Genomic DNA, 14,418 nt, shown 5'->3' on the forward strand with positions numbered 1-14,418 from the left:
CAAGCAGATGTGGGCCGTGTGTGCCCTTACACCTCACCCCAGAACTGTGAGCTAAATGCATCTCTTTTCTGTTTAAATTACCCAGCCCCGAGTGTTTGGTTACAGAGACAGACAATAGAGTAAGACCCAAGAGAAAGGGACCTCCCTATTTCTAAATCCAGATTCCAAAGAGATTTGAAGCCAACACATTCTTTCCCAGAGTTCTTTCATAAAAGGAAAGGATAGTGGGGATCTCATATCCAATAAGCAGCTGACACAGAAGTGGGAAACAGAAAACCCGGTGCTCATGTCCCTGTCTGAGATCTGGTCTGTCAGTGGGCAGCCCGCAGGTACCAGTCCCCACCAGGCAGCTAACAGCGCGGCCCTGAAACCCAGTCTCACTCAAAAGCTGTGCTCACCTGCGCATCAGCTTCTCCACCTCCCGGTCCTCTTCCTCCTGGAGTTTCTGAATGAAGCTTTTAAGGACCGGCATTTCAAACTTTATGTACTGGGCCACCTGGGGAGGGGGATCAAGTCCTGTTGTTATAAAAAGTTTTGCTATCACTTTCCTCAAGGCACAAAGTCTTCAGAAATCTATTTCCCCACTAAGCCAGGATTTCCTCCTCCTACCCCAGGCTGGTCAAGTCTGCACGAAGAAGCCTGCATTTACATGATTCTATCTTGGCACTTCTCAGTTTTCATTTCATTACTGTGAGCCACAACTCTGGTGACTTCAAACAGAAAAGTACATTCCTTTCATATACTGACTCAGAGAAAGAGCTCCTGGGGCTGGGAGTGTGGCTGGGGGTGGGGGTGGGGGTGGGGGTAGGGGTGGGGATGGGCTCTATTCCTTCCTGGGGCTGGCAGGGTGGAGGTAGGCTCTAAGTTTCATCCCTAGAACTGCAACAAACCAAAGCCCAAAGAAGACCTTAGTAAACTGCTTTGTTCTCCCCAGAGGGAATGAGGAGTCATCACAGCCCAGATTCAGTCTCCAGTCTCTGGGTATCCAAATAGGCACTTGCTTCAGGGACGTGACTGACTCCAGAGAGTTAAAGAAACAGCTTTCCCTCCCCAGCCAAACAAACAAACAACAACAACAAAACAGCTGAGTGGTGGTGGTGCATGCCTTTAATCCCAGCACTGGGGAGGCAGAGGCAGGCGGATCTCTGCGTTCGAGGCCAGCCTGGGCTACAGAGCGAGTTCCAGGACAGCCAGGGCTACACAGAGAAACCCTGTCTTGAAAAAACCAAACCCAACCAACCAAACAAAACCAACCCTGCCCTGCTCTCTCAACTCTCCTCCAGGTATCCCTCCACCCTACAAGTGCTGAGCTTGCCGGGGTCGCTTTCGGGGGGCTGGGAGGGGGCACTGGAATTTTTGTATACTTGGCACTCTCCATCTCAGTGGAGGCTTCAAATGAGCTTCCACGGTTTGGACTAGTTCTTTCGAAAATTTCAAAAATGTGTGTGTAATGTGCACACAGGTGCACGTGTGTGAGCACAGGTGCTCAGGTAAAGGGCCGGCGTGCACCATGGTGTGCAGGTCAGAGGAAAACCTCATCTGTCACCTTGTCTGAGACAGTCTCTTTGCTGTGTGCCACTGTATGTGACAAGCTAGGAGGCCCACGAGGTGAGGAGACCCCTGGGGAGTCCCCTGCCTCCCCTCCCATCTCACGGTAGGGCACTGAAATTACAGACACCTGCTGCCACACCTAGGTACGTGTGGGGCCTGGGGATTCGAACTCAGCTCCTCACACATGCGCAACTCTTTACCCACCATCTCCCCAGGCCCTGTACTAGTTTCTTATGCTCCAAACCACCTACTGTGGGGAGGAGAGCCCCGGGAGCCGCTGCCCTTCAGCGGGGTCTGAATAAGATACATACTCACCCCAGAGCCTAGCACAGGGCTGCAGAATCATGAGGAGAATGGTGAGGGTTATAAGGTGCTTGGATTTGGGGGTGCTTGTTACTGTATCAACTAACACCCGAGAAAAGAAATTCCCTGCTGAGTCCTTGGTGTTGGGAGCGTGCTTCCCAAGCTCTCAGAACCCCAGCACCCTCGGGAGGCTCAAGAAATGCAGTCCTCTAACAATCCCCACAGGGCCCACCCTCCACGGCTGTCAAAAGAACCTGCTATTAAAGCAGGGCAGCCACAGGGGACAGAGCTCTGGTTAAAAGGTCATGCTGCTGAGCTGGCTTTCTGGAGCCCATTACCTATGGCGGGACGCCTTGCTCACCCTTGATGCAGTGGAGAGGGGCTTGGTCCTGCCTCAACTGAATGTACCAAGCTTTGCTGTCTCCCCATGGAGGGCCTTACCCTTTTGGAGGAGGGAATAGGGCAGGTTTGGGGGGGGGGCTTCTGGGGGGAGCGGGAAGAGGGATGAGAGGGGGAATCTGTGGTTGGAAAATAAAATAAAATAAAAAATATAAATGTAAAATAAAAAAAGATCATGCTGTAACCAATAAGTCTCCTCGCCCCACCCCCACCCCCTGCTGTTGAGGGCAGACCACCAACCACAAGGGACTCACATCATAGGTGACCTCCTCCACCTGGTCCTTCTCCATCAGGAAGACTTTGGAGACCTGTTCACATGGGCCCTGGAGGATGCGGGCAATCAGGGGGTAGTCGGAGTTCTTCAGCTTCTGCTTCTCTGAAAGCAACACCATCAAGGTTGATTGAGCTCAGCCCCAAGACCTTTCTCACCAGGAATGGCGGCCAGTTCAGGGCTCCAAAGGGAACAGGCAACTTAGGAGATGCGGCCACACAAGTCAGACTGTGTTGGGATGAACTACTCACCATCTGTTGTTAAAAGTAGTTCCCCCCAAACACATACTACCCCCCCCACTAGCTCTCCATACACACACATACCAGCCCCCCATACAGACACATACTAGCCTCCCCGCTCCCCCCCCCCCCCCCGACATACACTACCATGCCTCAGACCCTCTGGAAGATGCCACTCCAGTTCATTTCCTAATAGGCAGTTAAGTTTGGGGATTTAGTATTACTGCCCACATGGCATTCTCCGGGGCTCTTGTCCCTCAAGCCCACCAGGCTTGGGGACAAACAGCATTTAGAATTTTAGGAAACATCAACCATGGAATAGAGGATTTTGTTTTGAGCTTGCTATTTTGAGTTAATTGAAGGATTTGAAGTGTACTGTGCTCTTCAGACTCACCGCCGCTAGTATGGACCACGTACAGAGCAAACTCCTCTGCCGAATTCTCAATCTGAATCGAGAACAAAAAACAATTCGGTGAAACATCCCAGCCTTGAGCCATTCCCTCTGCCTCCACTCTCCAAACCAGACTCTAGGCTTCTGCAAAGTCAGGGCCTTGTAGTCAATCATGCCAGTCAATAATAGCATCAGAGCATCCTTCACCCGCAATGTTCGGGAGAAGACATGTTTCAGGTTTGGGGATTTGGACAGGAGTTTTACCAGTTAGCTTCCTTCTACAAAAACCTGAGACCCGAGATGACGACTGAGTCACACGTCATTGCTCACAAAGTTTCTGAGGTTGGTGCATTTTAGATTTCAAGCTTTTGGACTGGTTTAGTTAACACACTTTTAATGTGTGTTCACTCATCTCATACCATGACATCCCATAACACGTGGGCACCACTCTCCTACAAATAAGAAAGCTGGGGCACAGAAAGGTTATGGCAACTTGCCCTACTCAGCCACCTGGCAGGTGGTGCCAGGGGACCCAAACTCAGAGCCTTGTGTCCTAGGTTGCACTGGTTCCATGAAAAAGAAAACTCTAGCCAGTAAGACAGCTAATGGGCAAGGATGCTCGCCACATAAGCTTGATCCCTAGAGCCTATAAAAAGTGGAGGGGGGGGGATGGACTCCACAGAGTTGTCGCCTGACTTCTGCAGATGCATTGTGGCACACGCCCCCAAACACACACACACACCATGGCACAAGCATACACAGATAATAAATAAAAAATTTAAGAACACAGGAATACAAGGGCTGAGGGTGTTTGTTGCTCAGTGTGAGGACTTGGCTTTGGGTCCTAGCAACACAAAAAAACCTGAACATATAGATAAAAATAAAATCACTGGGGAAAAAAAAAGAAAAAGAATACTAGCTCGGCTCATACATAGAGTCCCAGCCAGTCAGGAGGCTGAGGCCACAGGCTCTCCTGAGGCCAATCTGGGCAATATAGTGAGGTCTCTTCTCAAAAAAAAAAAAAGTAAATGTGTGATATTTTGTTTGTGATCTAACAAATAAAGCTTGCCTGGAGATCAGAGTGTGGAGCTAGCCACTAGTTAACCTTAGAGGCCAGACATGGTGGCACACACCTTTAATCCCAGCACTAGGGAAGTGGACACAGGAAGTGATATGACTGGATGGAGAGAGGAATGTAAGGCAGAAGGAGACAGGAGCTCAGTCCCTTTTTCTTTTGTTTTTTGTTTTTTGAGACAGGGTTTCCTTGTGTAGCTTTGGTGCCTGTCCTGGATCTCGCTCTGTAGACCAGGCTGGCCTCAAATTCACAGAGATCCGCCTGCCTCTGCCTCCCGAGTGCTGGGATTAAAGGCGTGCGCCACCACCCCACTACCCCTCCCAGCTCAACCCCTTTTTCAAGCCGAGGAGTTGGCGAGGTAAGAGGTGGCTATGGCTTGCTCCTTTGTCTCTCTGATCTTTCAGCATTTACCCCGATATCTGGCTCTGGGTTTTTATTATTACGAACAGTTATGATTTGCGCTACAAGTAAATACTTGGTGTTTTAATTGTCATCTTGACATAATCTAGAATCATTGGAAAATGAGCCTCAAAGAGGGATGTCTAGAGTCTGTAGGTCTGTGGGAGCTATCCTGATGTTAATTGAGGCGGGGGATCTGCTCACTGTGGGTGGCACCATTCCCTAGGCAATGGATCTGGGGTTGCAGAATCGTGGGAGAACTTGGCAAGCTCCCGCCCCCGCCCCGCCCCAACCCTGACAGCCCTGAGGCCCACAGCCCACTGAGAGAACTTGCCTTAAACTTGTTGAGCAGCAGCTTCAGGACCTGGGGGGTAGTCATGGTACTGTTGATGCGGACGTTGGTGACAGAGCCATAGGCTGGTGTGAAAACCGATGTCTGTCAACAGAGGGGTCTGGCTTAGGGGAGGAGTGGGGACAAGGCCTGAGTATCAAACCAGTGAGTAAGGGGCCCAGCGACAGGACTGGAAATGTACTTGAGGAGAGCCCCAGACACTCTGGCCAGCATCAGGCATGGATGCAAACAAAGTGGCCCTTAGAGTTCGCCCAGCTCAGACTATGCTCCCCTGGGAAACTGAGCTCCAAAGAGCAGGGTTAGAGGTGAGATCAGATAAGCAAAATATTCACAGAGACCCTTCCTTGAAGAAGCCAGCCTCCCACCATGCACTTGGGCATGAGGTGGTTTCCGGCCAGCCTCCCACCATGCACTTGGGCATGAGATGGTCTCTGGCCAGCCTCCCACCATGCACTTGGGCATTAAGTGGTCTCCGGCCAGCCTCCCACCATGCACTTGGGCATTAAGTGGTCTCTGGCCAGCCTCCCACCATGCACTTGGTCATGAGGTGGTCTCCGGCCAGCCTCCCACCACGCACTTGGGCATGAGGTGGTCTCTGGCCACCTTCCCACCATGCACTTGGGCATGAGGTGGTCTCTGGCCACCTTCCCACCATGCACTTGGGCATGAGGTGGTCTCCGGCCAGCCTCCCACCACGCACTTACAGGATTCTAGTGGGATTAAAGCAGCGGAAAGAAAGGGAGGGTTAGTTGGCTCAGGGTCCCCGAGGTGGCAGTATGCTGGGCTGAACTGGGACCTGTAGCCTTGCTCAAAAACAGTCATCAGCTCAGGGGGCCAGATGGCAGCAGAGAAGAATAAATCATTACGGTTCATTTTCAGGGGGTACATGCACAGCTTGTTGGAGAGTCACAGAGAGGCAGGCGGTACCAGCACCCAGCCCTTGTCTTCTCCTGCTGGTACTGGTGCTTACTTGGTTGAACACTCTCGGTCCATCCTAGCGGTTGAAAAGCCACAGGCAGTCTGCTACCCAACTGAGCCCATGGGTCAGAAAAGGAGGGAAATTCAAGTCCCAGGCTAGAAATTAGAAAGGTTTGCATCCTGAGCCAATAGGATGGGGAATTGTACCTCTCTAAAGAACTCAGCCAACTGGGAACTTAAGGATCCGTTAAATGTGATTAGGAATATAAAAACCCTTGTTTTATACCAAATGGCCCTCCAGCCTGCCTACCTTTTCTCTAGGACGCCACTGATTTGCAAAGTCATGAAATGTACTGTGTACTTTTGTACTCTTGTACTTTCACGACGGGTCTCTAGTACTCTTATTATGAAGTGAAGATCAGTGTTTCTCACACTAGGAGGAAAGCGCAGGGTGCTGGGTGCTGGGGGAGGCCAGGGGTGGGAGCAGGAATTAACTACACAGATTGACCTGCCGAGGCAAGGGAAGGGTTCACGAGGTGTGCTCATGGAACTCTGAAAGCTAAGTCTGCTTCACAGGCTACTGAGATCTCCCACGCCTGGTGGGGACTGTTCCTCACCGGGAAGTCCTGAATCTCTCAAGAAGCCAGCAAAGCCTCCATCACACGCACAACCTTTAGACTGAACCAAAACTTCTTGGCTTCCCGGGTCCCGTGCCCACGTCACCCTCGAGGCCACATGGCCATTGCCCAGAAAGTAGTGATGTCCCCGAGGTTTTTCCTCTACCTTGTGGTTGTAGAAATGGCCGTTGATAGAGAAACGATGGCGTCGGATGCGCCGCTGGTCACTGGATGTCCTCACATTGCCACGGCGACGCACCCCAACGTCGCTGCGCGTGCGCATCAGCTGTGGGGTGTCCTCCTGCACGGGCTTCAGACCCCTCGAGTCTGAGGAGGAAGAGGAGAAGTGAACTGTTCGCTTGAACCCGATTCCCTCTATGAAATGATTTCCTGCCGGAGGAGACACAACACGCAGTTTACTGAGGAGTTAGCAGTGCACAGGTTCCAAGCACAGGCCTCAGAGCCGGCTCTCCAGACTCAGCTCTCTCCCAGCCGTGCTTCCCTGGCCTCTCGTGCCTCGGTTTTCTGAAGGGGCAACAGGAGTCTCTGCTTGTGGAATCACAGTGAGGGTGTAAGTAAGTTAACACATAGAACAGGGCCGAGAACAGGGCCTGAGACTCAGGCTAAGCATGACCTAAGGGTGTGCGAGATGCTGCGACCAAGCTGCCACAGGGCACAGCATGGAAGAACCTTGACGGCTGGGTTGAAATTAGCCAGTCATGAAAGGGTGTGTACTTTGTGAGTCAACTCACAGGAGGCGCTCAGGGCAGACAAAGTCACAGAGACAGGAAGTCAAATGGTGGCTGCTACTGGTGAGGGGCCTGGGGGAATAGGGCTTCTGACAAAAGCTGTCACTTGTCCGGAGATAGGATGAGAAGGAGCCATGCCCACTCCAAGTGGTGACAGCAGGCCGTCTGCCTGGATTTGTATGAATTTGCACGCATTTGCCTGTTCCATCAGGAAGGATGCTGCAGGTTGTTTTAAGGGAGGGAAACTAAAGAGGAGGAGGCGGGAGATTTAAAATTCTTCCCTTTTAACTTTTTTTTTTTAAAGATATTGATCCATGTGGGTTTTATATTTATATTTATATATTTATACAAAGTCACAAGTTAAAACACGGCGCTGTCACTCAAATGGCCTCTAGCTGGAGGCTCCTCTGCTGTTCACATACCTGTGGGGCTGGGTGTCTCGCTGCTTTCAGCAGGCGTATCCACTTCTGAGATTTGAACGGTGGGCATGGTGAGGGGCTTCAGGGTGGAGCTGAAGGTAGCAAACAAACAGGACAGACTTGTTTAGCCCCCGAGAGGTCACGTCCCAATTTCACGCCCCCTTCCTGCAATGGGAGCTTTTGCCCATGCCATGCAGGAGGGCACTAGCACCCCTCGGTCAGGCAAGAGGCCGGCAGGCTGCACTGAGTGAGCATCCAGGGGGCTGGTACATTCTAATGCTGGGTGGGGGCGAGGAACTCGGGAGAAAGGTGGCCATCCCCACCCGTACCAGCACAAGCTCCCAATCCATCATCAGACCCAGAACAAAGCCTGTGTGTGGCCTGCACCGAGTCTCAAAGCACGTTTTCTCAGGACACGATTCCAGGCTGGGTTTCTTTCTTTCTTTCTTTGGAAGAATATCTCAGGAACTATCTACAGCTCAGGAGCGAGGAATGCTCTCAGGGTTGCGAGCCGGAGAAGGGACCACAACAGGTCACCTGAGCTGAGACCCGGGTTTGACTGGGAGCCCCAAAGAGAAGTGGAGGCAGCTCAGAGAAACACATCCGAAACCAACAGGGGATTCACTCTGAAGGGAGAGTCTGTTTGACAATAAGGACCAGTCTGTTTGACAATAAGGACCGAGGTGAGGAGAGTGGGGCTTTCTAAGGCCTGTGTTCCTGGGAGGATGGCGTCAAGGGAAGAAAAGGAAAACTGAAAAGCTGTGAGAATTTCTCCTTATGGCTGTCAAAGCTTCAGTCCGCAGCCTCCAGAGATTGGCAGGCGCTTGGCCCAGGTGACACCCCTCTCTCTGGGGTCCAGGGCAGAAACTGGCCTTGGCACCTCACACACAGTCCTGGAGGCAACATTTACGTTGTGCTGGCATCTGGGACATGCTTCTGAAAGCCCTTAAAATATTTACAGGCTTCAAGAACCAGCTTGTTATCATGGGGAGTGGAGAAAAAAACGAGAGTGCCTACTGAAGGACCCCTGGGCAGCTGCAGCCCAGGGCATGGGGGAAAACGGGATTTTTAAACTGGTCTTATTGAAGAACAGAATGTAACAGTCTAGAGGTCAGTGCCCGGCATGGAGGGTCCAGCCCAGAAGCACAGTAAAAGTGCTGAGAACAAGCCCAAAAGCCTTGACCAGGCTTCCCCAAGCCCAGTGGGCGGGGCAACAACCTCCCTCCTTCCGTTCTCTTGGGAAGAGCCAAAGTTGATTCGAGGGTTTGGCTGTTCTGCAGATATTTCTCAACTAAGGAGAATGATACACTTGGCTGTGGAATGTAACATTGTTCCAGGCAGCCAGCAGAGAGGGAGGGCTCAGTTCCCCCTTTAAAGTAGAAAGCACGTCACTGTGGTTTTGGCCGAGCAGCCGTCCCACTCCACCCAGGCTCTGGCCCGAACGCCACCCACCTCAGCAAGTTTCAGGGGGAACAAGGCCAGTCACTTGATCTTAAAACTGAAGTCCCAGAGAGAGAACAAAAGGTCTGCGGGTGCTGGCAACCAGTTGTTCATCTGGCCACCGAAGGTGGGAGATCAGACATGGTCTTCACGGGACTTGCAGTGAGGACCAATAGGAGACCTCCTAGAATACTGCCTGTGTGCCATGACCCGTTCCAGGTGTACGGGAGACCCCTGGCTGACCTCACTTGGTTGGCTCAGACAGAACATTCCTGTTCTTTCATTAGGTTCCACTAAGACAGAGAGAGCTTTGATCAGCAGGTTCAAATCCTAGATGTCCCTGGAGCAGGCCCATTCCAGCCGGGAGGATGTGTGTGGGCTGGCGTCCTGTCAGAAGCCTGCAAGCTTGGATCAGTGAGCCACTAACAAGAACCTTTCTCGAAAAACCAAAAAAAAAAAAAAAAAAAAAAGCCGGGCAGTGGTGGCGCAGGCCTTTAATCCCAGCACTTGAGAGGCAGAGCCAGGCAGATCTCTGTGAGTTCGAGGCCAGCCTGGTCTGCAGAGTGAGATCCAGGACAGGTACCAAAACTACACAGAGAAATCTTGTCACGAAAAACAAAACAAAACAAAAAGAACCTTTGAGGGAGGACCCTCTGCACCCCACTCCTCCGTGCTTCCCCTCGCTGACTCAGAACCACTCCTCCTCACTCTGTGCCTGTGGAGTCAGGTCAGAGGCCCCTACCTCCCCCTTCCAAAAACCATGGCAGGTAGTAGTGGGGGTTCTAGGACCTGGACCAGGAGCCCCAGACACCCTCAAACTCATCTCCCCTCACTCACCCCTGTGCGCCCAGGTTACAGCCAGAGTGCCAGGAGGAAGAGGACGGAGGGGGACGGATGCGCTCGTGGTCATCCTGCATCTGGAGCCGAATGGGTCTGCGCAGCCCCCAGGAGATATTCAGCAGCCCCTCCACGATGAACTCGCCTTCTTCCTATCATGAAGCCACCGGGGTGCTGAGCCCAGAGCGGACCCACGGGATGCGCGTGGTGTGCCAATCCTAGCTCTGAGGCTCGCACTTTGGTGAAGTCTCCAGCTCCCTGCCGCTGACCTCAAAGGTCAGAAGCACAGAGGTTTCTGGGAAGGAGCTGCGCTGAGGGAAGGCTCTCGGCAGCGTGTGGGAGATTCCCCAGCAACACGCTCCCCAAATCCTGTTTCTTTGCTTGAGACACAGATGCGCAATTCATCAAAGGCTTTGTATGGTCTTATCCCGATGACTTTAAGGAAATCAGAAAACAATGGCCAGGTGTGATAGCTCACACCTCGGGCACCAGTGCTCAGGAAGCTGAGGCAGAAGGATTGCTATCAGCTCCTTGCCAGTATGAGCTACAGAATGAGCACCTAACTAAAAAAGATATGTTTGGGAGGGAGGGAGAGAGGAAAAAAACAAAAATGGAAGGAAGGAGAGAGGGAGAGAGGGTCAGGTCCTTAAAGTGACAGAGACTGGCCTTCCTAATTAGAAGCAAGAAAAAAACCCTTGAGCTGGCTCTTTTCCTGTGTTTAGCAATCCGACCTGACTTTGGGTGGCGGAGACTCAAAGCCTTCCCCGAGTTTACTTACAGAACACGCTCCTGGAGCAGAACCGTTGCCTTAAAAGGTGTCAAGTGTCTGCCAGCTGCCATGCTGATCTGATTATTTTTTTAAAGCGAAACTCCCTTGTGCTTGTCATAATCTAACACACCACAACACTTCCCAAGAGGTGAATAAATCCTTCAGGAATTTCTAAGTTATACCAAAAGGTTGTTGACTAACAAGATGTTCAATGTAAAACCTCCCCAAACGCAGCCCTCCAATCCTATTCAGGCTGTGAGATCTCAGAGAGGAACTACAGGGTCTTTCTGGTTTGATTACAAGATGTCCCCACACCTATGGGCTAAACGTTTGGTTCCTTGCTGGTGGACACCTTAGGAAAGAGTGTCTAACTGGAGGAAGTGGGTCACTGAGGGTTCTATCTGCTCTCTAGAAACTTCCCATATGTCTCCACTTCCTATCTGCCATGAGGTGAAGAAATTCTCCGGCCACATGTTCTACTTGGGCCAGGAAGCCAGGTAACCACAGACCAAACCCTCTGAAACCATGAGCACAAACAGAACCTCCCTCTTTTTAAGTTGTCTGCCAGGCTGTGCATTCACGGCTGCACAAAGTAATCCAAGGACAGAAGCAGGGCAGCTGTGCGAGGTCCTAAGCAAGGCTCATGCTTACGGCCCGGCCACCAGCTAATCCCCTACAAGGGTCAGGCTTTTTTTTCTCCCTTCTGAACCCAAGCTTTCATGAGTGCCAGAACAGGGGGGCCACAAACATCTGTTTAGTGATCAACCGACTTGGGCCAAAGGATCGTCCTCATGGGGAGGGTGAGACTAAACAAGATGGGCAAGGAATGTAACAATGTTAGGGCATTTGGTGTTCTTAAGGAGGAAGGCTTTATGTAGGCGGGGCTGTTTATATGGTTTCCAGCCGGCCGGGACTGGCATCACTCCTTTACTTTGCTTAATAGCAGGGTGGGATTTAACCGGCAATAAGACTCTAAGTGAAGTGCTTCAAGAGACAGGGAAAGGCCACAGCACCTTGTATTCTATTCCCCAATAGCTTGCCTCAGCAACTGACATTCACCACTTGCTCTCTCTTCCTATGAACTAAATCACTAGGGGCTGATCCCTTGAAAATGTGTTCTAGTTAGCCAAGAACAATTGAGCACAAGTTATTCTAACAAGCATCTTTATAGTTTACAGAGACAGATACAGGATGAATTAAAAAGAAGGAGACCCACTGACATCCTAAATCCTAGGGTCATTTGCTATAGCAGGAGGAACAGGAAAGAGAGTGGACCCTACCAGGGCAGGAGCCTCCAGGCCTCCTGTGGGGACACCTTACCTCTCGGTGGCGGAGTTGCAGGTTCTGGCCTTCATAGTACAAGTTGTAGGTCTTCAGATGCAGGAGAAGTTCATTCCTTGGGGGAGAATGACATTGCCAGCTGAAGCCACCACAGGGCAATCATTCCCTCTCTTGCTCACCCCCCAACTGGCCTCAGCACTCCTTTGAGAATATGAACACATGGGTGCGCGCACATGCACACACACACACACACACACGCACGCGCACACACACATGCACACACACACACACACACACACACACACACACACACACACACACACACGAAGAGTTCTGCATCAACCACCCCGTCGACCTTTCCCCATGATCAGGGCCAAGATCAACATTAGGAAGCAGCCTGGGACCATCATGGCAGCCTGTAGACAAAGACCAGCCTCTCCAGCATTCGGCCCCAACCCACAGACAAACAGGTATCAGTCACAGACGCAGACAAATGCCCTTCCGTGCCAGCAGGACTTCTCCTGCCTCTCTTTGGCCTTTCTTTTCTCTTTCTGCTGTCAGTGAGGACAGGGTGACCGCTATCGGCTTTCACAAAGCTCTGAGACTTCTAGCCCTTTTAGGGAGTTGACAGGGATGACTTGGAGGCTCAGCTTAAAGCATTGGAGAAACCAAGACTGTCAATCACAAAAGCCTGTTTTCTTCAATGGAAGGAAATGAAAGATGCCTAGTCACCTGGAATGCCAGAGTAAAAAGTGGTCAATCAGCCTGGTGAGTCTTTGCTATTCTATTAGGAGGCTGCCTCCACCTGAATCCCCTCAATATCCTGAGCATTGTTTAGACCACGATCCTACAGTAAATAGGCCACATCCCTATGAAAGAGGCCCCATGAACGTGGCATCCTCCACAGATAAAAATCTATCCTTATGCTTATCACAAATCCTTCTCTAGGCCCTAGCCCTGAGCTCTGTTTATCAGCCAATAGAATCCATTCTTATTTTAAAGGTCTGAGTTTCATTCTTCTGCATCCCACTGCAGGCCATGAGGCTTGCAAGGGGTGGGGAGGTGTCTGTCTGCGGCATTGGGCTTCATTGACAAACCCCTGTTATGTTTAGCAAATGCCTATCAACAGACTAGATGAATTAAGGAAGTTACTGTCACAATGGAGTAACACAGCAATGGATATACATACTACACTGATGAATCTCATGTGTCTTACGTTCAGTAGAAGAAGCCAGACCTATTGGGGAGCAGTAAATAGACATGGGCCAGAGGAGCCTTCGGGACCCCGGCAATCTTCTACGCTTGATACACGTGCCAGCTTGGGAGGCTGCCCATCTTGTGTGTCTGCCTGCTTCCCAGGGAAGAGGTGACAGAGCTCAGCCTTTCTAAACCCAGCAGGCCAATAGGAAGATTTCGACCCCAACGGAGAGAGTATGGGCCCCAGTGGAAGTCAAACCCACTGGAGAGTCCTTGAAACTCAGACAAGTTAAACCTCAGTGAAGGAGTCATTCCACACAAGCTGGACTGAGTTAGAGAAAAATGTGACTCCACAAAAACCCAACCAAAGGCTCACTGTGCTATTCAAAATTCCTGCTCACTAGAAGTCCCCAGGGAAACCCTTTGGTGAAGATTCGAGAATGTTCTGGATCTCATACAACAGGCATCACTATGTGACTAAGTGTAGTGTCTAAGACAACTGAGTCTCAGATAAGCTAAATAATTTTTAAAGGTGGGAAGTATCCAAGAGGTAAGATCCCTACTGGAGGCACAGCTTAGTGTGGAGGGTTTGCCTTTCATCTGTGAGGCCCTGGATCCGATCTCAAGGAGATTGGAATCAATGTCTCCTCAACCTCTGTCGTTTGAGCGACAAAGCCTGTTCCAGAGACATTAACGTACAGAAGCCAGGGACCAGCCCCTTCTCCTTTTCCCCTCCTCCTAGTATGAATGAACTGGGCCTTGGGGGTGCTAGGCAAGTGTAGCCAGAGCTACAGCTACAGCTCCTTTTTCTTTTTAATTTTGAGGTAAGATTTTACTAAGTTACCTGACTGGCTTTGAACTCGCCACAGCCCAGGCTAGCTTTGAACCGGCAATCCTCCACCTTCCAAGATGCTGGGATTAAAGGTGTATTTCACCACGCCCCACCGAACCTGCCTCTTTTATTCAGAGGGTACCTGTGCCTCTTTTAGTCAGAGCCATGGCAGTCCATGGCTCACTCTCGCAGCCTGGTCTTTCCATAGGCAACACCCCAGGAGGAGCCGTGAGCCGTGTTTGTGCCCATTTATGGGAGCTGTGACAAAAGACTAGACTAGGGGGCCTAACAACAATAGGATTTCACTTCTCAGCTAAGGCCGAGGAGTCCAGGAGGAGGCTACAGCTGAGTCAGCATTCAGCAAGGGCTGGTTCCTCCC

The 14,418-nt window shown here is 51.1% G+C and overlaps 1 protein-coding gene across 3 annotated transcripts in view; it reads right to left on the reverse strand.

The window, feature by feature from the left end:
* Window positions 1-14,418, reverse strand: part of Rassf2 (Ras association domain family member 2) — a 38,946-nt gene that overhangs the window by 4,745 nt on the left and 19,783 nt on the right. For all 3 annotated transcript variants that reach the window (XM_052724697.1, XM_052724696.1, XM_052724698.1), the window contains exons 3-10: window positions 12,050-12,125; window positions 9,961-10,112; window positions 7,687-7,775; window positions 6,682-6,842; window positions 4,963-5,064; window positions 3,158-3,209; window positions 2,508-2,629; window positions 399-496 (exon numbers count right to left, since the gene is read on the reverse strand). In XM_052724697.1, coding sequence (XP_052580657.1) covers window positions 399-496; window positions 2,508-2,629; window positions 3,158-3,209; window positions 4,963-5,064; window positions 6,682-6,842; window positions 7,687-7,775; window positions 9,961-10,112; window positions 12,050-12,125 — 852 coding nt within the window. The remainder of the gene's footprint in view (window positions 1-398; window positions 497-2,507; window positions 2,630-3,157; window positions 3,210-4,962; window positions 5,065-6,681; window positions 6,843-7,686; window positions 7,776-9,960; window positions 10,113-12,049; window positions 12,126-14,418) is intronic.

Source organism: Peromyscus californicus, unplaced genomic scaffold (genome assembly GCF_007827085.1).
Source record: "Peromyscus californicus insignis strain IS unplaced genomic scaffold, ASM782708v3 Scaffold_7__1_contigs__length_154581171, whole genome shotgun sequence".
Taxonomy (NCBI): Eukaryota; Metazoa; Chordata; class Mammalia; order Rodentia; family Cricetidae; genus Peromyscus; species Peromyscus californicus.